Genomic DNA, 27,946 nt, shown 5'->3' with positions numbered 1-27,946 from the left:
TTCTTAATATTAATTTTTTCTTTTAAACGAGCTATACTTTCTTCAACAGAAAAATAAAAAATAGGTAGAATAAAAATAATCCTTGAATAAATTTCAATTCCAGATTATTTTGAATATATATGAAATAAGCGTAGTATAAGGAAACCGTTCTTATATTTTAACTTGCATAAAAGAAGTTTATAAACTATCAAATGAACATAAGATCTATTTTTTACTACAAGAGTACAACATTTCAACTATGTTATTATCAAACTCTGGTAAATATATGACATCAATAGAAATTAAAATAATGTTTTTAGAATTTTGTTAGTCTCAATAAGGTCAATGAAGTTTTTTTTTGCATTTTCCATGTATTTAGAATCAATTTTGAATCACATTCTTAGCAATACCAATTTTCCAATTAAGAAGAAATAATTTATAATATTTTATGATATATCAATTAACCCTTGTATTATAAATTATAGCAACAAAAATTATTTAATAAAAACGTGTCGATGACTTAGAATATGATAGATAAACAGCGGTTTGTTGATGGAATTCCTGCTTATATTCTTCCTATCTGCTGAGTGGGATCTGTGTTTACTTCCATTCCAATCTTCTCAGAGCTGCTTACGCCTAATCTAATATCTAAGCTTCTCTCCTACCAAACATTATTCAAATTGTCAGGGTTACCACGTTAATTTTCGGTTGAACAGGGAAACCTGTAAGCGAAGGCTCAAGCACACACGCTCTAAAGGGGGTAGAAGAACTGAGAAATTACTATGTACAATTATATAATAGAAGTTCAAAATTGACCATTTGTAATATTTTTAGGGGAAAAAAAGTATACATTAGATTCAAATAGTTGAATGATTACCTATCCCTGAAAAAAAGGGCATGAGATAGGCTTGATCTTTGAATTTCACCGGTTGTTATATATATATAGGCATATGTTTGACTATTTAAATATAATAAATACTTTCTTTCCCATAAAAATATGACAAATAGTTGGCAAATGACCTTTTAAACTTTTGTTATGTCGTTCAAGTAACTTTGGCATTCTTTTACCCATTTGTAGATACCCTTCGTGGCTAGGCAATTACAAGTTTCTATCATAAATTGCTCTATACATGTTAACAACATTTGATTTTGATTTTTTGTTAACATGAGTTATTTATTAAATGAAGTAATCCCAATCCAGCGAGCATTGGAACAAGTTTGCCTTAGAAAAATTGATAACATCAAATTAATACCTAAAAAATAATAATAAAATAATGAATAATGAAGAGTTAAAGTAAAGTAAATTTCATCTTACCGTGAGATTTCACCAATCTAAGGCAAAAACTTTGTTATACTTACGTTTTTATGAATGGGAGCATGGTTTTTTCAGTTAAGTTTTTCACACAGTTTGACTTTTACAATTGTTAGTTTAATATTATACTTGCATCATAAAACATCATATTACTTTATCGTCACCCGAACTTACCTTCAGTACAAACCTCTGCAGAACACTCCTCTGACTCAATCTTCAAATCAGAGCCACATTGGAGAATCCTTCTCTTAATTCCACCAATTCCACATGAAACAGAGCATTCACTCCATGGTTCGTATTGAGTGCAGGTCCTTTCTGTAGGAGTCACGGTTGATACTGGATCTCCTGATGAGCTTGTTGTTGACACAGCCATTGAAGTAATTGTCGTTGTTTCTTCTTTCTCCGTAGACATCATTGTCGGTGTAACGGATGATGAGATATTGAGTGTTGTTGCTTAATTCAAAGTTTGGAAAAAGTGAAGTATATCGAATAAATGTCTATTTAAAAAACTTACTTTCTGTTTTTGTCATTGTAGTGTTTGATGAAGGTATTGATGTTAAGATGGATGTAAAGATACTGGCCGAAGTTTTTAATGTTGTTTGAATTGTGCTCTCTAAATTTAGATTTGTTTATATAATCTAAACATTGTAAACAAAGATATAGATTTTTTTGATCATAGGAACTTACCTATAGCGCATTCTGAAGAACTGAAGGCAAGCCCAATACAATCCTCTGCTGTCAGCACGGGCTTATCACAAATTCTTTTTCTTGTTTTCATCGATTCATTGCATGGACTCCATGACTCCCAGGATCCCCACACCCCACCTAAAATAAATATACACTATTGTTTCTTCGTATCTAATTAAACCCTTAGATAATTACATGCTCGTTTTTCAGGCTCGGGAAATGTACATGCTCGACCATTGAATGCTTGGCTCGGATTATTGCATTTCATGATCCTGTATTGATATTGACTTGTACAATCACTCCATCCGTGAATTGAATAGTTGCCATCAACTAAACAAGATAATTTTAAATAACGAGAAAGCACAAACAAACAAAATAACAATATTTCCTTACTGTTTGGATAATAGTTTCCATACAACGTAAAAACAATTTCTTCATCTGAGTATTGACCTATATCATCAAGATAAAATATTTCTCCAAATGATTTTTTTTCATTCTCTAATGATAAACCAGTAAATGCTTTCCAATCTAAATTAATAGATATAACAGTGTGTTTTTTCATATATTAAAACTATTTGCTCGCAGTCTTTATATATATTTTTAAGTCTCAATCTTTATTAAATGATAAAATAAACGTTAGGTTCCTACATTTACTTCCTTTGAAGAAAAAAAGCTCATTCCAGAATATTTTTGTACCATTTCGTTGTCCATAGATGTCATTACCCTGTTTCCATACCAGGCTAAGATTAAACTTAGTTTTTTGAAGATCTTTGTTGATATATGAAATCCCTATTTCTATTTTGAATACATAATTTCCATTGGAATCAAGGTATCTCCACAGTTCCTTTTTTAAAGAACTTTTAACTATGTAAAAATAAGCCTAGAAAATGTCTACATCAAATCAAGTCGTAATGTCATACTTGAAGGAGGGTTGAATTGGAATGTCCTGTCATGAGTGTTCTCCACTCCAGCCGGGGCAATTGATATGTACATTGTGAGTCTTCAAATTTTTTCATTGTTGATCTTGTTGCAAATGGCTCATGACACTCCCCAAATGATGACTTTATGCCTTGTACTCCCTTTTCTCGGGGATATCGAAATTTACAAAGTGATATGTTCAATAAATCTCTGCAATGGATATCCTCAATATCTAAGTGATCAAAACGGAAGCTCGGATCTTAAAGGAACATAAATTTGATTATAGTTTTAACTTAAATAAGCATTAACTTAATTTAACTGAAACATCATATTTAATAATTTAAAAATAATAATACATATATACACGCTTTTACTTTTTTCAAGGATAATTATAATTCAATAGTTGACGATTTAGAAATTGACGCAATATTTTATGATTTTTGATTATTATTTGTTTGGATCAGACTGCAATTAATCATAATACTGTTTGCATCAAGTCTAGTTGTAATGCCATATTATCATACAATGTGATTCAACAATTTGAATAACATTTTTTTTTACCATTTTTGTATCTTGAAAACAATTTTATTCATGTAAAGATACACAAGAATATATTTGAACTAATCTTAAGAATTTAATTACCATAAGTTCCAAAGTGGTTATACTTTTGAGTCATTTGAATCTAGAGACTATAAATATAGATCCAATTTATAGCTGTAGGTTGTTATTAATTATGTGTAGTAAATAATTATGCCAGGTATACAGAAAATATTTGCAATATAAGATATTTAACAAGATGAACAAATGAAATGGGTCAAAATCTGTATATTTGTAATAAATTAATAACTTTCTAAGCATAATGTATGTACTTGTAATCGAGGAACAACAATACAAACAACCTTTCAGTGCAATGTTACTCTTTACTTTGATGACATTAACTATTCACAAAACTAAGTAATGAATTAGCATGTCTAGTGGCTATGCTCTACCCAACATAATAATTTACGTTTTTACGTCTAGTTCAAAGTTAGAAAGGAGAAAAAAGTTTAAATAACTCTATAAAATTTACGTTTAATCATTATTTTGCATTCATTAGTTATGATGGAGATTATTCTAACCTATAAAAACATTAATGGAGTTTTTTTTTTTCTAAAGCTACTCTTTGGAGCAAAAAGAGATAACAGCATATGATAATGTTAGTTTTTCTGTTAGTAAAATGTAAAAAAAAAAAAAAAAGACTGCGCATTATACATGGGTCAATAAATCTTCCTTACTTTTTTCCTTTTTTCTGTTCCATTTTGTTACAGAGGACAATTCTAGAAAAACAACCACTAAGTTTACATTATTTATAAGTAAAAAATGTCTATCAAAATATTTTTTTGCGAAATTACTAAAAATGTCTTCTTACTATGAGAAATGTGTTTTGTGCAGAGAAAGAATGTAAAGACAAGAAACTATTGGTGAGTGTTACATCTATCGGACGTTGAAAGTAAATTTTTTTTTAATGGATTGCAACGAAAAATTAAAATTGTAAGCCAATTAGCAAACCTCGGTTTCCCAAGATTTGATGGAACGTGGAATTTTTATTCCTAAAAACAAGAAAGCATTAAACTATTCTTCTTTTTATCTCAAAGGCAAAATGGTTGAGGTTTGAAGACTATTATATCCAGAGTTTAAATATTTAATTTTTGACGTTGAAGCAAGTACAAACACTGTATACGTCTGATAAATGTGGAAACTTCCCTTTTGCGGAGGAAGTTATAAATAAAACTTCAGGTAAATTGTCCTTATTTATAAGTCACTCATTCTTTCAAAAAAGGTATCAGTTAAATTTTTGCTATACCCTTGCATATGCTCGTAATATTTTTCATCTAGTATTACAGTGTATTTTTAAACAAAAATCTATTGAAGAGGATGACATTAAAAAAAATAAAAATAATAATATAATCTTCCAACCTTCATTTCTGTGTTTTAAAATTGTGCTTTCTTGTAAAGGGGAACATAACACAAAAATATTTTTTTAAACTCGTTAGTAACTCACATGATTCTAAAGTTTTATATACTGTGGCAATATTATTTATTTTTTAAATAAAAATCTCTCAAAGGTTATTGAGATATATAAATTTAATAGTTTACCTTTTAACATACTTTTTTATTTATAAATTTTTTATTTTTTAAGATAATTTCCAAATTGAAAAAATATATTTTCAGATCTTCACATTAGAAAATTACAAGCAAATTAATATTACTGCTTAACAAGGGCAACCAATTGGCCTTGCATATTTTAATTAAATGAATCTACAAATAAGCTGTTGTTTCAATAGATTATCACAAGCTATCCTCTTTACTTAAAATGCTTACTATCCAAGTAGGATATAGAATATCCTAATGTATTTTCATACTTACAACGAGGGGAAAGGGAAAGGTTGAATTCTTCGAAATTGTGCATGATAAATTCAAATCCTTTTTTAATTTCATCATATACTCTAAAAATATTAAAAAAAGTTAGACATCATATTTTCTGATTGTTGAACTGAAAATTACTGACTCAATTTATAAATTTGGTTTAGTATTCAAATACTACGTATAATTAATTGGGCTTTACCTGGAATCATTCTCAGATATTGACTTAAGTTTATCAAATATATCAAGAGTTTTTGAGCCACTAAATCCAGAGAACACCAATTTTCCTTTATCATTCCTTCATCGAAAAATATACAATACCTAGTTATTAATTTTATAAAATATTAATTACCCCACGGTTGAATACGAAGCAGACAATATATTTTGGTTTGTATCAGTAGCTGTTATATTGAGTTGTCTTAAGCCAAAGTCTAAGATATTTTTGAAGGATTGAGGGTCAGATATGAACCTTTTAATCTGTAATGGCTCGCAAGTATAATTCAGTTCAACTTGAAAATTTTGACTTGCTGGTATTTTGCATGTTGTATGTCCATTGCATCTACAAAGGGAGAAAATTTAAGACAATTCAAATGTAGCGTGGAGAAATGTCCTAACTTAAAGGATAGATATCGCAACATGTCAAATTCGAATTTTTGCTCCACTTTTCCAGTTGCATTAACAATTATAATGTAATTGTTACCACATGTAATTTCCCCTTTTTTAGACGCCATATCAATGGTATTAGTTTGACTTAGTCGCTTGTTTTGAAGTATTTGAATCCATCCATCTTCATTACATACTCCGACCCTTGATGATTTTTCAGAGTGTAAATCCAGAATACAGACATCATTTTGGAGGGATTGTTTCTCACCATAGTCATGAAACACGCCAATATCTCATTTATTGAACAAAAAGTAGTACATACCTATATACTTCAATTCTTTTTAAATAATCGACTCATTTTGACTTACATTTTGTATTCACTCCATAAAATATTGGAGTATTTGGTCCCTGCTCCCAAAGATCATCAATGTAGAGGGGGTATGAATATAAATAACATTGATCGTCAAAGTGTGTCCAAGCTTTACAGGATATATCGTTAAGGCACTTATATCTACATTTTGATATACTTAGCTCCTCTCTATGATAATTCTCTGAGATTAAAATTTCCTTTCCTTTTGAATGTATCGACACACTTATTGTATCATCTATTTTTTATATTGAAAAATAATACAGAATTCTATTAAGTACATAAATCAAAACATACCACATATCTTTGGCCCTGTCACAGAATTGGGCCTATCTCTGAATGATATTTTGTCCACTCTAACATTAAATAATCTGCAAAAATTGTTGTCTATTCCATAGTCAAAGAGATAACAATGCAAATCCTTAAAGCAATACTCTTGACAATCAATGGTATCTTTTAAATACGTATGCACATAGGGATATTTATTGTAGACAACGAGGTTTTGTTTTATACAATCTATTACAATATGTCAAGGAGTATTAAAAGTTTGTAATATACAAACTCAGTGATGTAATCTTACCATTTTCTCCAAGTGCAATTACGACTGAATTTAATAGCATTATGAGATACATGTATAGAATATACATAGCTCTTTCCTATCTGATATTCAAATAAGGAATGATTTTTTATAAAAACTTATATTTTCAACAATATCCCTTTGACATGCAATGATTTTTTATTTTTATTTTAAGTGATTACTTTGTATTACATTTAGTCTAGCGTGGAATAATTTACCTTCAAATGTCATGTAAATTAGTAAAGAAAGCTAAATTCGCAATGCATAATGATTTTAATACTTATTAATTATGCATTTATAAATTTAGAATGATTCATAAATAGGGATTTTTTTTGCTTTGGTTAACTCAGAAAATTTATGTATGACCCCAATAAAGTAACTCATAGTTATTGTTGTGTTCTGTGCTTATTTAGGACGGAAGACTGTAGTCCCTTCAACTTCACTGTTTGTCGGTACATATTAAATCTTAAAAACTTATAAAGTTGAGTTTTGATGACGTGACTCAACTTCGTTTCTCCTCCTTCGTTTAATCAGTTCTAGTTCTGAAGGGTCAGTCCTTAGATTGTACTGAACTCGACCGAACAATTAAATACTGACATAACATTATTAATAGTTATTTGTTACGTACCATAATTATTGAATGGGATCTGTCTGCGTAATTATTAGTGTAGGGATTCGGTCTACCAAAGCCAAAGCTACCACCAAGTTTGCCTACAAGCTGGAGGAGATTCTCAAGAAGGAGCCAGCATTTAATGATATGAATAATATTGGTTTTGTGCTCTCTGGTGAGAATGTGTTTGGCGTCATAACCAGCTTCGACTACACCCCCACTGCGAACAAGGCTTTTTCAAGGACCTTTTCACTAATAAAAGGAACAGGATAACGGAGGACCACCTGAGGGAACAAGTGATTATTCAGTGGAATTAAGGCTCCCTTGAATAAAAATATAAAATTTGATATACATATTTAAAACAAAAGTAAGCACTTTTTCTGATTTTTTATTTGAATTTTCGGTTTTTTATTTTTGCATTATTATTTGCATATATAGCTCCATTTATTGCATTATTTGGAATTTATTGATAATTTATCACTTTAAATAAAATGGTAAATAACTACCTCCGCCAACAAAGTTGAACCATTTGCCCATTCGATCAAACCTGCACTCCCTTTTGACACTCTTGAAAATGCAACATATAATTGAGCATGTCAAAATACTTATTTTGATAAATATACAGCAATTTTTCAATTGTTTGACCCGGTGACTTATTTATTGTACAGGACATGTTCCTTCTTCAACCATAAATCAGGCAAAGTTTTCTAGGACCATTGTTTCTATACCGATTTTGACTGATATTTCTATAGATCGTAGACTAAAATTTCAAAATCATTGATCAAATTTATCCCCTACACAAATACACGAGTTTTACACATGATTGCAGATCTTAACTCCTACCTGGTTAAACGTTTTATTAGGACTTTATTTGTTGCTGAGTTATGAGCATTGTTTTGTTTTTTTTTCCAATTTTGGCTTACAGCTGAAATTTGAAGATACATACTAAGATTAACTCGCTCATTCTCTTCCTAACTCCCTTTTTTAATTGGTATTTAATATATGTTCTATCTTTTTCTGTTACTATGTGAGACATACATTTCACACACATATAAATATATATAAGTTATTTTAATTACATAGGATAAGAGGCCAATAACGAAAAAAAAATAGAAACATGCACACGGCTGCAATATTTCAATAATACGACTACCTTAATATTCTTTTTATCAAAATATGTATATCATTTACATCAGGGAGTACTATACACAGTGCACTCTGTATACACGTTTGATGCTATTTGCATATTCCGGTCATATTTCATTAATACATTGTTGTTTCTTAAATCAAAAATCGGTGTATGATATACCTCATGGAGCACTATGTCCTTTGGACCGATCCTTATTTTTTTTTTATAAGAAATTATTATGCCAAATAAGATCAATGTATTCAGATAATTCATGTTTTCCTTATAATAACGGTGTGCACGTCTAAAACTGAACACTCCTTTAAATTTTACGGCTTGAGGGCTTGACGAGAGGTTCTCTTGTAGACTATAAGACCAAGATCTTTCTTAACTAGCCAGTCCATAGTCCTTCTGCTGACGTTGACCTCCCTGGAGAGGCCGCTGACGGTGACCTTGCCTCTCTTATCCTCGACGTACTTTTTCACGGCAGCAACCATTTCGTCCGACCTTCGAGGCCTTGACTTAGATCTTGTGGTCACCTCAGGAGTACCTTTGGCTACCACGCTGTAAACGGCTGTTCAAACAATTTGGTGGGAGTTTTGCGGAAAGTTCTAAAATTGCGACTCGACGTCTCTCCATATTATCGGCTGTTGTTTCACTGTTGCTATTTATATTTTGCTTGAGTTATGTTTATAACTAGTCAAGACCTTTGCCTTGAAGTATAAACTGGTTTCAACTCAATAAAATCACGAATATGTGCATTGCGTAAAATTTAAAGGAGTGTTCAGTTTTAATGCGAAAAAATATTATTATTATTTAGTTATATTATTTATTTTATTATATAACAGAATAATTTAATATAAGGAAAAAAATACCTCAATGACATCACGAGAGATCTATTTTACCTTCTTTAAGTGAAACTGGACTGAACTGTGGTCCTCCATTTAGATAAGGAACCACGCAACACAACTTATTAAACACAGTTAGTCATCTTTTATTCAAAGATTTGTAATATTTTGTCAATTCTACTGAATTAGTCATTCAGAAGAATATGCTAAAAAATTACAGACTCTCTTGATAAAAAGTTCTACATTTTGAAGTTAATCAAAAAAAAAAGAAAAAAGAAGAGGGTGTATCTTTTATGCTATTTTTCAAAAATAAAAAAGATATTTTTTTCGAACCAATGCAGTTTTTTCTCCTCTGCTCCAATACAAAGAGTTTTTCAAGAGGGGGTTATATTGAAAGTTCGATCGTTCTAGTGAAAGTGGACCCCTAAGAATAATTTGAAAATTCAGGGATACTCCGTTAAGGATAGAATCAAGGTTTGGAATTGATTCGGAAAGATATGTGGAGAGTGGTTCAAATATAAACTGTTCAGAAAGGTTTATAAACCTCAGGATAGCCGAATGGAGGAGCTTGAACTTGCAGACGCGTGTCAGCATGTACAAGGTAAAGTTGATTCCTTTAGTATGGGTAAGTTGGAGGGGCTGTAGTCACATTAGGCCAAATTAAGTAATTTTTGATTTTTACTATTAAATTGAATATTTGAAATTTAATTAATTTTTGAAAAAAAATTCCCAAAAAATAATTTTCTGTATATAACTACGGATTTAAGAAACTTTTTCGCCGAAAAATTTAATATTTGACATTTAATTCTTTTTTTTTAATTAAACAAATAAATAAATTTTTTATGAACAGCTATGGATTTTTAATTTTTTTTTTCGAAAAAATTTAATTTCTTGAGAATAGCTATGGATTTTTGAATTTTTTCCCCAAAAAAATTAATATTTGAAATTTTTGTGTTAACAGCTGTGGATTTTGAAATATTTTATATAAATACTGCGGATGCACCTGATAGGTACGCAGATTAATTTGAAGAGACTTTAGTTTCCTGTGAATCTGGGTTTTGATATGAGCTTACGTATTGCCCAAGTTGTTGGCCTGGATTTATGGTCAGTTATATGCTGGTTGCTCAAGAGCTGGTCGTGAGTATCTTGGTATATGTTAAGGCAAGACGGAAGAATTTAAAATATTGTAAATAAGTCCTTACGATCTGTGTTTGCAAAATATTTAGTACAATTTTATAAAATCTTATGTGAATTATTTATGGATTTTTTGTGTATAATAATTATAATTTTTGAATACATGATTAAATTTAAACTTGGGAAGAATTATTCATCGATATATAAAAATGTAAAAATTTTTTCATTGAATAAACGATGATTGTGCTAAAGAAGGCGTTGAAGAATTTTGTGTTATAACCTAAAAAGTTATTAGATGTAATAGATAGTATAACTCAGTATTCATATCATGACTGCCTTTCATTTCTATTAGAACTAAAATTCAAATATTTCCACAACAAAAGCTGGTATCCTCTTCAAGGCATTCCATGACCACATCAATGAATTCCGTTCTTGTTCCATTTAGACTATTTAAAAAATACTATGTTACCTACATTCATAGGTACATATCATGAGTATTGTGGCTATTACTTCCAGCTATTGTTTGATACTAATTAATTATTAAGTATACCTTCGTCAAAAAAAATATAATTTAAATATCATGTTATGAGTCCCTGGTCACAGCATGATTTATATTTAATATTAATAGATTGTATGTCATAGGTAGGTTACACATAGAGACATAATTAACATGACTTTAAATTTGCATATACAAAAATTACCAAGCAACCAGGGTCGTGAAAGCAGAGTTTTGAATGGTAGGTTTAGTTTAATGAACTTATAATATGGAAAGTTCGTATGTTTCTTAAATTTTATGTTTGTTTGTTTGTTTATGGAGGACTTATTTTTAACAACAAACGTGTGTCACTAAAGCTCGTCCAGTCATACAAAAAAAAGGGGATGTATCATACATACGATAATTAATGATACTTCAGATGAAGTTTAGTAACGAGAGTGTGCAGCTAAACATTATGACATCATATTAAAAAGAAAAGAAAAAAGAAGTACACATCTATACATATAAGTCAAAGTTGTCTGTCTGTTGTGGGCACTTAATAACTATGAGCAATCCCAGCAACTCCTGCTAGTGATATTGACCATTCTGGATGTAATAAAAATACACTTACAGAGAGAGAATTCCTGGAGGAGTTTCTGCAGCAAAGCGGAAGGTCCAAAATATATTGTTCAACTTATAAAATTGCAAAAAACGATAGACAACTCCATTGGTCTTCTTAAAACTGATCAGGGTTACGCGCAATCACCTGTTGAATCACTAAAAATACTCATGGAAACTCATTTCTCACAATGTACACTCAGTACGTCGTCTGGAACATCCATGCAAGTAAATTATTTTAACATAGGCTTCTTGGATAGCAACAAGGTCAGGAAATCCTTTGCTTGTACAAAAGCTCGGGACCTGATGAACTGAAACCAGTTGTACTGCAACAACTTGGGGATAGCATCATCACCTAAATCTCATAACTTTATAAAGTCATCCTCATCACTGGTTATACACCAAGATGCTAGAAAGAAATGAAAGTGAGTTTTCTGCCAAAACCAGGTAAAAAAGATTAAGGTCTGGCCAAATCCTTCAGACCAATAACTCTTTCCAACTTTATAGTTTTTAAAGGACTTGTGTGGATTTTACGTTGGGAAGTTGAGAAAGTCATTCCAACACTCCACTCACAATGTGCTTATAGAAGGGGGTTATCAACTGAGACGGCTCTTTCACAAGTGACCGATACCATAGAAAAATCCATCTATCAACAACAATGATCCACACTTGTTGTCAGTTTTGATTGCACAGGTACATTTGATTATATACAATTTTATTCAGCTGATGCAGCAATGGAAAAACTCGGTATTCCAGAGCGTATCAGATCCTGGTATAAATTTTACTAAGTACCCCTACGGTCACAGCCAAGCTTAAAGGAGAAGAAGTTTGAGTCAATCTATCCCGTGGGAGCCCACAAGGGGGCGTTCAATCACCGGTCGTTTGGAATATGATTATGGATAGCTTACTTAATAAATTTAAACAAGAAGCAAGGTCGTTGGCTATGTTACGATATCCTCCTTTTAATTATTGGAAAACATCCCCACATCCTTGTCAATGTAATGCAAAGGTCAATCAATACTGTTATTGAATGGGGAAAAGAAAACGGTCTTACCTTTAACCCATCAAAATCAAGCGCTATAGTATTTTCGAAACCTTATAAATTTAGATCAAAATACTTTCATTTTTCACAATACATCTAGAATGGTATAAAAGACATTCTGATATTACAGGAAATGAATTTGCAGACCATCTAGCAAGGAAGGGTACTGAGAGCCAAAACCAGCTTACTATTTGGAGGCCTCCAAACTACATAAAGAAAGTAATTTATGACTTCTTCTTTCAATATTGGTGTGACCGATATAAAAAAGATGGAGGTATGAAACATTCACATACTATGCTTAATAACCCGAAGTCGAAGTGTATCAAGCTCGGAAGAGAAAAATTGAGACTCATTGTAGAAGCCTACACTGGACATGGCCCTATTCTAGCCCACCTAAGCAAGTGGAAGGACACAAGGTCAACGTGTAATGTATGTATGGACGAATAACAAAGTGCAGACCATCTCATCAATAGATGCCCCACTTTATCTTACGAGAGACATCAAGCAATGAATAAAGAAAACAAAGACATTCGTATTTTAAAATTTATGAAATGTAAGAAAATAAAAAATGTTATTGAACAAAATTTTAATGTAAACTGGGTTTTAGCAAAAATCCCCCATTGCGTGGTCCTGCTCATTCCCTTATATTTGTACAATTTCATTTCATATATGCATGGCATGCAGTAATAAATATTTAATTAACACTAACACTTGTAGTCAACGTTCTCTCAGATACTAATTTTTTACAAGGTGCATAAAACACTCATCTAGAGTCAACTTTTCTTTTTTCATTTTTTGTAATCAACCTCATAAGAATTTACATCAATGAAAAATTCTCATAAGGATTCATTTCCTTTTTATTGGTACAAATCGTAAGCCTGCGCCAATATTTTTGTTCAGTATGTTTCTTTTCAAATTCATTGCACATTCACTTTCAATCAATACGGATACACATCATGAATCTCTCCGAAAAACACTTTTGCTGAAAAATTTGGAATAAATCCTGTAGGTTCTGTCAAATATAGGATCTATTCAAACACGAGTTTCCTCAAAATGACTGATTTATATAAGCATCCGAAAATGGTGGTTATTTATATACTTCGAATATAAGAGAAATTCGGATATAGTCAACTTTTTACCTGAAAAATAGCAATGTCCTTTATCCGGATTTGACTATATATATATTTTGAAGACTTGAGACTTACTTGTGTTGTCGTCACGGTATACATGTTTTCGTACTATTCTCAATTTAGGTTTCTGAAATCCGGTACTTTCCAATATTTTTTTTACTACAAAAATTAAAACTAATTCGTTAAGGGGGTGACATACACCTATTAGGCTACAAGGTATCTTAGAATTTTGTGTACTTTTTTAATTTTTTATAAAAAAAGGTTTCTTCCTGCTTTTATACAATTTTCTAGCTTTAAAATCTGAGGGGTTGCGTCATCAGCAGACTAATATTTTCATGACGCAATGGCTATTCAAATACCAGTTCTATTATCGGTTTATTATAGTACTGTTTAAGATGCATTAATACCCTGGCACGACTATAGTGCCAAGGTACTGAACAACATTAATCCATACCAATATTTAGATATACATATATTATTCCTTAGCATTTCCCTATTCTACCGGGCCGTGCAAAATTATTTACCGATGATGTAAATATAATTTTTAAGAGGTTTTGTGGCAACCAATCTGATTGTTTCGTATTTTTACTGTTAAAATAAATAAAAATCCTTTCTGTGAGAGCGTAACAACTTCCACACGTTAGACCATGTCCAATCAGGAAACAAAGAGGATCGAAATTGCAGCCCTCCTCCGAGCGAGAGTGCCTCATAACAACATTAAGGAACAGGTTGGGGCCACGTTGAAGACAATTTACAACGATTCCAAGCGCTTGGAGGCTGGGGGTGATCTCAAGCATTCCCCTGGGGCTGGCAGGAAGACCAATGACTTAACAAGGCAAGTAAAGGCAGTGTTCAAGAGGACTCCTAACAGGTCCATTACCGACATGGCCAGAAAGATGGGAACGTCGAGATCAACTGTTTCAAGGGCATTGAAAAGGGCTGGAGGAAAGTCCCTGAGGCGTACTGAACGCCCTCTGCTAACTGAACGTCAGCGAGAAGTCAAACTTGAGCGTGCCAAGAAAATCTTGAATGATATCAAGAGCTCATCTGGACGCATCATCATTTTTTCAGATGAGAAAACTTTTACGGTCGATCCTGTTTTCAACAGGCAAAATGACCGTGCAAGATAAGCACTGCTATGTGGCAACAACAAAGCACCCTGCTTCGGTGATGATGTCAGGTCTCGTGGCCTCCAACAGGAAGGCCATGAAGCCGGTATGGTTCCCCACTGGCTACAGATTAACAGCAGAGGATTATGTGAAGATTCTGGCGTCCAAGGTCCTTCTGTGGATCAAATCCATAGTCGGTAACTCTCCTTGGGCTTTTCAACAAGATGGAACACCCGCCCACGCTTCCAAGAAAGCTCGGGAGTGGCTCAAGGACAACATGAACTTTTGGCCCAAGGACTACTGGCCCCCTCAGAGCCCAGATCTGAACTCACTAGACATCTCTATCTAGGCGCACGTGGAGACCAAGGGCTGCAAAAAACGACACAAGAACATAAATGCCTTAAAGGCTGTTGTCAACAAGGCCTGGGCCTCCATGGACGCCAATTACATCCAGCAAGTCTGTGGCAGCTTCAGTTGTCGCCTGACCAATGTCATTGAGTCAAATGGTGGCTTCATTGATGAAATTTGATCACAAACTATTTTACTATTCTAAAAATGTATGAATAAATTGTTTCTCAAGTCATTCGAAATGTCATTGTTGTCTGCGATATGTTCTGAACAAAAGTCGGTAAATAATTCTGTACGGCCCAGTGTTAAAGTATTTTTTGGTTCTTTTGATTCTTCTAAACTTTTAAATAAAAAGGATTATTTATAGATAACCCACCATTAATTATACTTAGATAGTAGGAAGGTATGTTACAAAGTCTGAAAAAAGTCAAAATAGGAAATTGAAAAGGGGTTGTTTATGGAGTGTTTCTTTCCATAAATATCCCAATTATTAAAATTCATTTGCTATTCAATGAGAAATCTGTAAATTCTCCTTAAATTGTACGTACTAAGAACTAGTTTCTTAAGATTGGTGTATCAAATATAACGCACGGAGTTTGTTATTATTATCTCACTCAAATTATGTCCTTCTACATTTAGAACTGTCGTAGTTTTGAATCACGAAACCTAAATTTTCCTACATGTTAATTGTACAAGGTTCAGTAACCAGAAAAGAATGTGCATAACACACACATAACACTCCCTTACTAATTTATAAGTACCTTCAAATTTCTAATTATGATAAAATCTAATGCTCTCATTAATTTTTTTATTTTTTTCATTTATGAATAGAAAAATGTTCAAGATTCATTATGTTTAAAAAAAATCTATTAATTAGAAGGGGCATTATTGGCCCACAACGTCGAAGCTAATTCGGAGGCCATTTTAAGTTAGTAAATGAAGCTGTCTATTGCGACTTTTTCATGAATTTTGCAATACCAATATAGTTTAAACCCTTTAGAACATTATTTGGGTAAATTTTTGGTACTGTCTTTAAGAAAAAGTCATCAAATTTATTATTTAAAAGATGTACATATTTATGGCGTTTTATGCGTCACGAAACTTCTTATCGATCAGCTGCTTGTGCAACTTAATATGTGAGGGAGGAAAAAAATTAGAGGACCCCCTCTTTTGTAATATACCTATGTTAGTATGTATGGTGACTGCAAGATTCGCTCCAGGAACATTTTATGATGTACATATATCCTTCATTCAATTCAAATGAATATTGTTTCTTTTTATGATCGATTCAAACTGGTGTTTTTACCGGTGTACCTTAGCTGAGAGAAAAGATGAAGAAGGAATACAAAATTTGAATAAACACAGCAGTCAGGGCTTCTATTTCAACTTGTAGAAGTTATGTTACTCCGAGTCTGAGTAAAAACTCCATAAACCTGTCAGGGAGACAGGGAGTCATTCTTGAAGGAGTTGAAACACAACTCAGTTGTGTTGGTTCGTTTTTTCTCTGGGGTGATTGCCAAAAATGTTCTCATGCTACAGCACAAGTTCCCCTCTTACGTGATGGCCTCGGTGCCATTAAACTAAATGTAGTCATTTTATGCTAATGAATTCAAAAATGTATTACAAATTATTTCAAGTGGAGGAAAACACATTTTAAACCTTCAATTATACGTGAGAAGATATATCTTTGCCATATATATATATGAGGGCATAATTTCCAAGAACCTGTGTATGCATTGTACAATGGATATAACTAAAATATAATTAATTATATTGCCCTACAAAATTTCACCTTTGCTATGCTCTTAAATGAGATGATGACCCCTGATTGATTTTACGTCAAAAAAATATGAAAATGACCTTTATAACTTCATAATTTATTTTTATGTTTTGTTGGGTAAAAATAAAAAAAATAAAAGGCGAAAAATATAGTTTGTAAAAAAATATTCTGATTGTTTCAGTATTTTTATTTCGAATACAAGAAAATAACAAATAATAGACCTTTTCATTATAAGTTTAAATTGATCTTTACTGATCACAATAATATATGTGCCATAGTTTTTTGTAGAGTGAAGACATCTTTATTTTTAAAAAGCCACCTTAACAAATTAATATTCGAAAAATTATTTACGATTTGTTGCTTGAAAATATTTTTTATAGATATAAAACTTTCGAGATTTAAATATCTAAAATATTGCACTCTGTAGGTTATAAAAGTAGAGAAATCGAGTTAAAATGGTTATTTTCCTGTTTCTCTTGGTAGAAGCAATCAGGAGCCCACCATCTTAATCCAAGTGAAATACATTTGTTGACTAATGTTATCATTTATATAAAGAATTCGGCGGGGTATAAATCAGATTCTCGGATAGATCACTTCTATTCTAATGAGAATGTGACAGGGTGCATCGTCTAGCTGTCCGATTCAAAGTAGGTCTTCCATGATGCTATGGATCCATGGGAAGACTTTGGTCTTAATCAAAGGCTTGTTTGGAGGGACTCTTTTCTCCTTGTTTGACAGGGTTAGAAGGTGTCCCTTGAGACGTGTAAAGCTGTGGTATCGTAGGTCTTCATTGATGACACAATGGACATTTCAAGGGGACGCTACGTTGATGACATCATGCATCTGCAGAATCATCATGAGTGGGTCACCACAAGTATTTAGACTCGGTCCAGCACCGATTTTATTTTTTCGGTTTGGTCTTAAGGGTTTTTTTCTTGACAGATTTGGATTGTAGTCTCAGACCGTGGTCCGATTTTTTTTGGTCTCCCTATGTGGACAGCTTTCTTTCTGTTATTCTTTTTGGACCTATTTTATTTCGGTCCCACTTTATGAACTTATTTTCTTCGCTTTCACTTTATGAACCGATTTTTCGATCTCATATATTCCGAGAGACCAAATTTTATTCTTTTCTAGATCAACCGTTATAGATTTTTTCAAAAAAAATCTCAATAATACACGATATTTCCTAGAACAAATACTTAAGACATAGAATATAAATGTATTAATTCGATTATACGAGCAAATCAGTTGAATAATACGTAATAAGTTGTATAAGTAATAGGAATCAGTTTTCTCCCACATTCGTTTGTTTTATTATTTTATTTTTAATTAGATAGAGGGAATCGAAGAATCATTCTTCTAACTTGATAGTTAAAATAATTTATCTATAAAATCGTTCTAGACCGATTTTTTGGAACCAAATTAGACCTAATTTTTTCTTTGGACCGATTTAGACCAAAATTTTCATTGAGGGCGGTCCAGACCAAGACTTTTGTTGGACCTAATTAGAACGGTCCAACACAAAAAATATTACGGTCTCAGACCGGTCTAAGATTTCCAGACCAAAATCTAACACTAGTCAAACTATCCTACTCAACACGTTTTCTAAATTTTTGGACGAATCGAATTTTGCACCCGACTGTTTAGCCCAAAACACGTCTATTTTACCATTTAAATTGCACAAAAGTGACCTTTTTTTTCAGATTAAAAGAAAACTGGGTTATATTATCGTCAATAAGTATAATGATCAGCTGACTTGGTAGAGTGGCATTATTATTAGGCTTTCCCTTCTACATTATTTTGTTATTTTATTATGACCAGTTAGTAGGATGAGATGGGGCCAGAGAAAATTGGGAAGGTTTAAAATAAATTCCCTTTATGTCTCTCCGAATTAGTTTTTAAGTTATTATATTATATATCTAAGGGGATTTGGTCATTTTTTGTGTTCATTCGGGAAGATTTCTCCTGGTTGTTTTTTTAACTTTGAGTGTTTCAAAGAGTCTCCCTTCTTTATCGTAGTATATTTTACGTGGGAAAAATTTTTACAGTTTAAAAACAATCAAAAAATCTTATAGCGAAGGTTCAATGCTATCAAATCACTATTTTTATATATTCTATAGTTTAACTCTAATGTTCGATTTAATAAATGATATATAAATATATAGTTAGACATAAACAACTACAAAAAAAATGACTTCAGTATTTAGCTATCAGTTGTAGCCAGCAGTGCCGGAGATATTATTTGTTGAGAAACAAATAAACCGTCCTTAATTAATATAGTAAATAAATCCTAAGAAATCTTCAGTATTATTCAACGTTTTTCATGAGCACACTCACACATAATTGCTCAATACTTAGATATTATCTCTTAAAAAATAAAATACAAATCATAAGAGATTCAAAAAATATTGAAACGATTGGTCTGGTTGGCAATATCAAAAAACTAAGAAACTAAAAAGTGCTAGGATTTACAGACTTAAATATATCCCTTTTCTTTATTAATTTAAGGGGCTGGGGGTACACAAGCTCTTTGCTAAACCTCCTTGAAAGTCACATTGTTATTTCTTAGTTCAAGTATCGAGGTAGTTTTAAGATAAACTAAAAAATGACTTTACGGAGTATATACAAACATACATCCAGACAAACTGTAATTTATACTTTTGCTAAAAATATTTATAAATACATAGTACATAATTTTTTTTAAAGCCTGAAAGTAAAAAAATTATTGGATAAAAGAATTTAAACCAAATGTAAATTACCAATGGTCTTTATTCACATAATTTTTAAAAAAACTCAAGACTCTGCGTTTAACATATTATATAAATCAACGTTGAGTATAAAAAACCCCGGACAGAATTGAAATGAATAGTTAAACATATGCTAAGAAAATAACCTATGTAAAATATCAATATGGGTGGTGTTTGATTTATTTGTAGATAGACTGGACGTTGCAAGTCTATGGTGTAACCATTTTCCTTTCGAGTTACTATTACTATCGTCCATTATTTTCCAGTCCTCTTTCACAATCACTTCGTCATTTATGTACATTTAAGCGTTCCCAGCGTTTCCTCACCAAAAACTTCGACTAAGATATTTGATGACATTCTATTATATTCCTTTTTAATGTGCATTTGGACGCCTAACTCACTTTTTTGGACGATTCTTATGCATCATCTTTAATTTTGGCTCTTGGATGAATTATCAGGGTTGAGTAAATGAGCTTATCTGATTTAGGAATTTTAATCCTGAGAATTGAATGAAGTCTTCACAACTGGCAATACAGTTGTTGAAGTTGAGGGGTCATCATTGCCGAGAAGAGGTAATACCTTGATCAATGCCGTACTCTAATAATGCATCTCCAAAAAAATTTCATATGATTGATAATTGATAGAAGTTCGATGGGGTCCATTGCAATTCTTTTAACGAACTGGTGTGCTGTTTTATATAGAATCTTCATTTTGTCTCATTCTTTCTATCCATGATAGGTCTAGTGCTCTCCAGAATGCCTCTGTAGTAATTAGCCTTAACATCATCTAACTCAAGGGGTGTATGAAGAAGGACCTCAGAAATAATGGATATCATATGATTCTAGTGGAATTGACGTCATATATCGTCAATTTTACTTTTCAGCTCTGGTGAGTAGGGGAAGTTTAGCAGAAGATGAGCTACTTTAGATAATTCATATTATTGTTCCATACTGACATTTTAATTTGTCATAAATATGTGTTACTCTCATTCGAGTTGATAAAGCAGACTTTTCGTTTTCAAATTGACTCTCACCTTCCTGAATGAATATGTGAATACACAATAATTCGGGAAAAACTTCCTTTTTGGAACCGAGTAATCGTGGACATTATTACTGACTTCTCAGCGTTGATTGTTAAACCTCTAAAATTACTCCTTTTAATTTGTTTTAATTGAATTTATAATGTTAATATTATTTCTCAAAACAATTACAGCCAAGTCATTGGCATAAAAAAGACTTTTGCAAAATAAGTATTCAGCTAATGTTCGACTTTTGATGTAATTTTTGTAGTGAGTATTGTTGAAAATTGAGAATAATGTCGGTGAAAACGAACTTTTGCCGAGGATAACTGTAAAAGATATGAATAACATCTTAATCGTCGAAAATACAAGGGCCCCCTCCCTCCTTCTTTCTCCACAAATTTAAAATGAGAAATAAGCTTGAAAAAATGGAATGTAGTTTTAAAAATTATGTTGAATTACAATAAACTTTAACTTATTGTGAAAGAAGGAATGAATCAAAGTTCTTACGTTTTTACACATGGGAACGTGATTTTTTCAGTTAAGTTGCTTACCCAGTTCTAACTTTTACAATTGTTAAGATTCCAGTAGCATCATGAAAGAAGTTACCCGCAACTTACTTGATTTGCAGGTTTCAAGTATGATATGCTCTAAACATGTCCCAATCCAGCGAGCATTGAAACATGTTTTTCATCGAAAAATTGATTAATTTATTTGTCTACACATCAAGTTAAAACCTACAAAATTCGATGAATGAAGTGTTTCACAAAAGTAAAGTAAATTTCAACTTACCGCAAGATTTCTCACATCTAAGACCAAAAAAATTGTAATACTTACGTTTTTATGAATGGGAGCATGGTTTTTTCAGTTAAGTTTTTCACACAGTTTTGACTTTTCAATTTGTTAGTTTAATATTATACTTGCATCATAAAACATCATATTATTTTATCGTCACCCCAACTTACCTTCAGTACATGCCTCGGTAGAACACTCCTCTGACTCAATCTTCAAATCAGAGCCACATTGGAGAATCCTTCTCTTAATTCCACCAATTCCACATGAAACAGAGCATTCACTCCATGGTTCGTATTGAGTGCAGGTCTTTTCTGTAGGAGTCACGGTTGATATTGGATCTCCTGATGAGCTTGTTGTTGACACAGCAGTTGAAGTAATTGTCGTTGTTTCCTTTTTCTCAGTAGACATTATTGTTGGTCTCACAGATGATGAGATATTGAGTGTTGTTGCTTAATTCAAAGTTTGGAAAAAGTGAAGTATATCGAATAAATGTCTATTAAAAAAAAAAACTTACCTTCTGTTTGAGTTATTGAAGTGTTTGATAAAGGCATTGATGTCAAGATGGTAGTGACAATACTGGTCCAAGTATTTTGTTCTGTATTTTGTAATGTTGTTTGAAATTAAAATGTAAGATATATTCTAAAACTTCAGCTCGTACATAAACAATTTGAAGAAAAAAAAATAGCTTCAAAGTAAGGTTTTAATCGATTTTTTGTGGTTGCTGTATACAATTTTTATAAATTGCAATAAAGATAAAGTAATAAATATTTCATTTCTCAAATCCTAAATTTGCGATTTACTTCAATTTTCTTCTATATAGGTATTTCATGCCAAAATATGGCACTGAATCGTATCTATACCCTTAAAACTTGATTTTTTTAATAGGAATTAAAGGCCAAACATTTAGAGGTTGAAAGTTGTTGCATGGTGTAATCTAAACTCGTGAACAAACATATAGATTTTTTTGACCATAGAAACTTACCTATAGCGCATTCTGAATAATTGAAGGCAAGCCCAATACAATCCTCTGCTGTCAGCAAGGGCTTATCGCAAATTCTTGTTCTTGTTTTGATCGATTCATTGCATGGACTCCATGACTCCCAGGATCCCCACACCCCACCTAAAGTAAATATACACTATTATTTCTTCGTATCTAATTAAACCCTTAGATAATTACATGCTCGTTTTTTAGGCTCCGGAAATGTACATGCTCGACCATTGAAGGCTTGGCTCGGATTATCGCATTTCATGATCCTGTATTGATATTGACTTGTACAATCACTCCATCCGTGAATTGAATAGTTGCCATCAACTAAACAAGATAATTTTAAATAACGGGAAAGCACAAACAAAAAAAAGAACAATATTTCCTTACTGTTTGGATAATAGTTTCCATACAACGTAAATACAATTTCTTCATCTGAGTATTGACTTATGTCATCAAGATAAAATATTTCTCCAAACGAAATTTGTTCCTTCTCTGATGATAGACCAGTAAATGTTTTCCAATCTAAATTAATAAATATAACTGTGTGTTTTTTCATATCTTAACAATATTTGCTTGCAGTCTATATATATATATTTAAGTCTCAATCTTAATTAAATAATAAAATAAACGTTAGGTTCCTACATTTACTTCCTTTGAAGAAAAAAAGCTCATTCCAGAATATTTTTGTATCATTTCGTTGTCCATAGATGTCATTACCCTGTTTCCATACCAGGCTAAGATTAAACTTAGTTTTTTGAAGATCTTTGTTGATATATGAAATCCCTATTTCTATTTTGAATACATAATTTCCATTGGGATCAAGGTATCTCCAAAGTTCCTTTTCTAAAGAACTTTTAACTATGTAAAAATAAGTTCAGAAAATGTGTACATCAAATCAAGTCGTAATGTTATACCTTGAAGGAGGGTTGAATTGGAATGTCCTGTCATGAGTGTTCTCCACTCCAGCTGGGGCAATTGATATGTACATTGTGAGTCTTCAAATTTTTCCATTGTTGATCTTGTTGCAAATGGCTCATTACACTCCCCAAATGATGACTTTAGCCCTTGTATTCCCTTTTCTCGGGGATATCGAAATTTACAAAGTGATATGTTCAATAAATCTTTGCAATAGATACCCCCAATATCTAAGTGATCAAAACGGAAGCTCGGATCTTAAAGGGAAAATAACATGAATTTTATGATAGTTATATTTCATTAGTGCAGTTTGATTTAAAATCTATGGCATCACATTGACTACTATTTCCGACATACGCTTCAGAATTTTAACTAGTTTAATAATTAAATTTATCCTTCTTTTTTTTTTAATTTTTGAAATTTGTTTCTACAAAATTTAATATTTTTATTATAATTGTGTGGAAAAAATTTCCTAAAAATATAATTTTTGATAATAACTGTGGATGTTTGAAATTTTTTTACGGAATTTAGTTTTTCAAATTTTTTGATGTTTAATCCTGCGGACACCCCTGACTGTTGATGAAAAACCTTTTTGAATTGGTATGTAGCTCAATAGTTGACGTATTCATATCTTCATCATGGTAAGAGCAAATCTTACAAAAAAAAATATACATATTTTTATTTTGTTCATTATATGTATATACAAATTAATTATGTTGGATCCTGTACTTTTGACACAAATGAGGAAAAAAAACGAAAATGATGTGTTTATGATTGTAATACCTACGTCTTATCACTTCACTTCTCGTGTATAGTCCATAATTAAATTATTCAACCCGTGCTTACTGCGGTTTTTGGGAGCCTGAAAAATCTGTGTTATATTAAATCTGTGTTGAAGGGGTACTTTTTTAGTACTAACACTCGTATAATCGGACAAATTATTTTTGAAAGTGCACCTTTTACTATTTTTCTTATGGTTTTTTAGTATAGTTAAGAAAATAAAAACATGTTATTCATCATAAATTATTTAAAAATTTAAATGTATACCAGATAAGATACTACTAAAATATTTGTCACATTTTCGGATATTTACTTGTTTTTTAATCTGGCCATTTCAATACTGTAAAATTAAAATAATAGGAACCTACCCAATATTCATTCAGCAACATATTTATTTCCAAGTTTGTATAATATGTAATAAGCAAAAGTTTTAAAGGTATCGAATCAAATATACTAATGGGACACTCCTCCCTCCCCTCTATGCATATTAAAATTTTGAAAGAAAAATTAAAAATTCACAGCTGTTCACAAATTTGTTTTCTGAAAAAATTTCAAAAATTGAATTTCAAGTATTAAATCTTTTGGAAAAAATTTCAAAAATTCACAACTGCTCCCAAAAATTTCAAAAATTCACAACTGCTCCCAAAAATTTCAAAAATCCATAATTATTGACAGAAAGTTCAATTTTTTGTAGAAAATTTTTCAAAAATTTAATAAAATTTAAATTTTTTCGAAAATTTAATCATTCAAATATTACATTTTCTGAGGAGGAGGCTAGAGCCCCGCTAGCCAACTCCCTGAGCTGTAGTAACCGTTATTTCCCCAAATTCGATACAACGTGGCATTTTTACCCATAAAAATAAGAAACGTGTTAAACCCTTTTCCTTTTTATTAATTAGGTCATGTGCAAAAGTGAGATATTTTACTTAACTTCTGGATATGGTTATAATTTGTTTGATTCAGTAGCAACATTGTCTAGAAGTTGATAATATTTTTTTTAATGTAAATTTAATATAATATTCAAGGGATAACTTCTGTGATTTAAAACTTTTCTTGCTTCTAGAGGAGAAAATTTGTCAGCTCGTTTGTAACTCTCGTGTTTCTAAAACTTTATTTATCATGGCAATATAGATTTGATTCAGAATGTTTTTTAGAAATAAATATCGGTCAAGGTTGCTGAAAATTAAAAATTCAATTCTTTACCTTTTAATATTAACTTTTTTGTATTAAAAATTTCATTCTTGAAGACCATTTTCAAATTCTTAAATTATATTTTAATATCTATGCCTTTCAAAAAATGCAAACGAATTCATATTACTACTTAACAAGAGCAAACAAAGAGCCTTTTATATTTTGATTAAAAAAAGGATCAAAATCTACAAAAAAGCTGTTGTTTCAAAAGGATTGTTATCATCTTTTCATTTGGAGACTTTATATTCTACTTTGATTCATATTGACTCAAAAATTGATCAATTAAAAATGATAATTAAGTATTAAAGTAACATATGGAAATAACAAAAAGTAAGGAATATTTTTATAAACAATAGTCATACTTACAACGAGGGGAAAGGGAAAGGTTGAATTCTATGTAATTGTGCATAAGAAATTCAAATCCTTTTTCAATTTCATCATTTATTCTGAAAATGACAAATAAGAATATTAAATAAAGTTATTCCGTATATTTTCTGGTTGTTGAATTGAAAATCATTGACTCAATTTATAACCTTAATTGGTATTAAAATAGTATAAATATACACATTTTTTTACCTGAAATCATTCTCAGATATTGACTTAAGGTTATCAAATATATCTAGAGTTGTCGAGCCACTAAATCCAGAGAACACCAATGTTCCATTATCATTCCTTCATTGAAAAAATATACGCTACAAATGTTTTTATATAAAGTGTAAACGAGACTTACCCTGCGGTTGAATATGAAGCAGATAATATATTTTGATTCTTATCAGTAGCTGATATATTAAGTTGTCTTAAACCAAAGTCTAAGATATCCTTGAAGGATTGAGGGTCAGATATGAACTGTTTAATTTGTAATGGCTCGCAAGTATAATTCAGTTCAACTTCAAAATTTTGACTTTCAGGTATTTTGCATGTTGTATGTCCATTGCATCTACAAGGGGATAAAATTTAAATTGAATTAATAGGTATTCAGGAAAAACAGCTTACTTAAACGACATGAATCTTGACAAGTCAAAGTAGTAATATTTCTCCACTTTTGCAATTGCATCAACAGCTATGATGTAGTTTTTAGAACATGTAATTTGACCTTCTAGAGATCGATTATTATGAATCTGAATTTGACTTAGTTTCTTGTTTTGAAGTATTTGAATCCATCCATCCTCATTACATACTCCGACCCTTGATGATTTTTCAGGGTGTAAATCCAGAATACAGGCATCATTTTGGAGGGATTGTTTCTCACCATAGTCATGAAACACGCCAATATCTCATTTATTGAACAAAAAGTAGTACATACCTATATACTTCAATTCTTTTTAAATAATCGACTCATTTTGACTTACATTTTGTATTCACTCCATAAAATATTGGAGTATTTGGTCCCTGCTCCCAAAGATCATAAATGTAGAGGGGGTATGAATATAAATAACATTGATCGTCAAAGTGTGTCCAAGCTTTACAGGATATATCGTTGAGGCACTTATATCTACATTTCGTTATAGTTAAATCCTTTCTATAATAATTCTCTGAGATTAAAATTTCCTTTCCTTTTGAATGTATATTCGTATGCACAGTATCACCTAATAATGATCAAAAACTCAAAAATTACTTATTTAATCTTTAATATTTCAAATACATCAAAAGTTAATATTTCTACGAAGAAAATTTTTTGTGGAAATTTTTCTTAGTTTAAAAATAAAGATTGTATTATTTGGAAAATAACATTTAAAGTATGGAGATATCTTAATTAGTCCAGCTACTATTAAACTCACTACATGTTTTTGGTCCTGTTACATGATCAAGGTTTTCAATGAAGGTAAGTTCATCCCGCTTTTCATTGAATATTCTACAACGTTTCGAGTAAAATCCATAGTCAAAATGGTTGCAATTATTATCATTGTAGCAATGTTCATGACAATCAGGGAGTGTTTCGTAAATATTCACTCTATGCACGACTTCTTTATCAACAAGCATATTCTTTCTTATGCACTCTGTTAAATAAAAGTAATACAATTCAAAATTTAGCATCAATCATTGAATCTTACCATTATGCTGCTCTCCATGTACAAGTACTAGGAAAATGAACTGACATACTAGACCAAGGACTAGCATATTGTCGTGACTCCTTTCCGTCTAATAATTGAAAATCCAATGGTTTTGATATCCTTTCTGTGAGCGGTAAAATAAGTTAAATATTAATAGTAATAATACGCTTTTTTTGTGCACAAATACTTTTCATAGCTAGTGATGAAAATTGGGCGTATTTCTATAGCTCGCCCGTTCTTATTATTTAATTCCTGAGGAGTGAACTACTTTTTCTATGACAGGGTGGTCTATTAAAATCTGAACACTTACAAATCTAATAATTAATAAAGGTAGAGTGCTTGAAATTAATTAATATTTCGATATATTCAAGCATAAACAATTAGTCGTAAAAAAA

General features: G+C 31.3%; 2 protein-coding genes across 3 annotated transcripts; both read right to left on the bottom strand.

Moving 5' to 3' along the window:
* Positions 1-212: 212 nt before the first annotated feature.
* On the bottom strand, positions 213-2,619 carry LOC121124802 (uncharacterized). 2 transcript variants are annotated; one of them, XR_011781915.1, is made up of 6 exons: positions 2,372-2,619; positions 2,174-2,308; positions 1,979-2,116; positions 1,806-1,904; positions 1,000-1,744; positions 213-730 (listed from the first exon to the last, which is right to left on the bottom strand). XR_011781915.1 is itself a non-coding variant. In XM_071891241.1 (5 exons), the coding sequence occupies exons 1-5, from the start codon at positions 2,538-2,540 to the stop codon at positions 1,452-1,454; spliced, it is 834 nt and encodes a 277-aa protein (XP_071747342.1). In that variant the 5' UTR covers positions 2,541-2,619; the 3' UTR covers positions 213-1,451. The 2 variants fall into 2 exon arrangements, 1 of the variants encoding a protein (XP_071747342.1); XM_071891241.1 differs by having other exon boundaries at positions 213-1,744.
* Positions 2,620-19,819: 17,200 nt separating this feature from the next.
* On the bottom strand, positions 19,820-27,497 carry LOC121124393 (uncharacterized). Its single transcript, XM_040719548.2, has 11 exons — positions 27,279-27,497; positions 26,494-27,086; positions 26,231-26,437; positions 26,077-26,172; positions 25,867-25,946; positions 23,529-23,786; positions 23,257-23,472; positions 23,002-23,136; positions 22,141-22,221; positions 21,342-22,075; positions 19,820-21,160 (listed from the first exon to the last, which is right to left on the bottom strand). The coding sequence occupies exons 2-10, from the start codon at positions 26,502-26,504 to the stop codon at positions 21,783-21,785; spliced, it is 1,377 nt and encodes a 458-aa protein (XP_040575482.1). The 5' UTR covers positions 26,505-27,086; positions 27,279-27,497; the 3' UTR covers positions 19,820-21,160; positions 21,342-21,782.
* Positions 27,498-27,946: the final 449 nt, after the last annotated feature.

This window comes from Lepeophtheirus salmonis, chromosome 9, assembly GCF_016086655.4.
Source record: "Lepeophtheirus salmonis chromosome 9, UVic_Lsal_1.4, whole genome shotgun sequence".
Classification (NCBI taxonomy): domain Eukaryota; kingdom Metazoa; phylum Arthropoda; class Copepoda; order Siphonostomatoida; family Caligidae; genus Lepeophtheirus; species Lepeophtheirus salmonis.
This window is presented reverse-complemented; position numbering and strand designations above follow the sequence as displayed.

Excerpts from the sequence above, each read along its gene's own strand:
- LOC121124802 (XM_071891241.1), bottom strand. The coding sequence starts at position 2,540 with ATGAAAAAACACACTGTTATATCTATTAATTTAGATTGGAAAGCATTT. Across the intron at positions 2,309-2,371 it reads TGGAAACTATTATCCAAACA|TTGATGGCAACTATTCAATT; the intron begins GTAAGGAAATAT and ends TATCTTGTTTAG. Across the intron at positions 1,745-1,805 it reads TACAATGACAAAAACAGAAA|CAACAACACTCAATATCTCA; the intron begins GTAAGTTTTTTA and ends CTTTGAATTAAG.
- LOC121124393 (XM_040719548.2), bottom strand. Across the intron at positions 23,787-25,866 it reads CCTTTCCCTTTCCCCTCGTT|ATCCGAGCTTCCGTTTTGAT; the intron begins GTAAGTATGACT and ends TTTCCCTTTAAG. Across the intron at positions 22,222-23,001 it reads TGGAAACTATTATCCAAACA|AACAAAATACTTGGACCAGT; the intron begins GTAAGGAAATAT and ends TACAAAATACAG.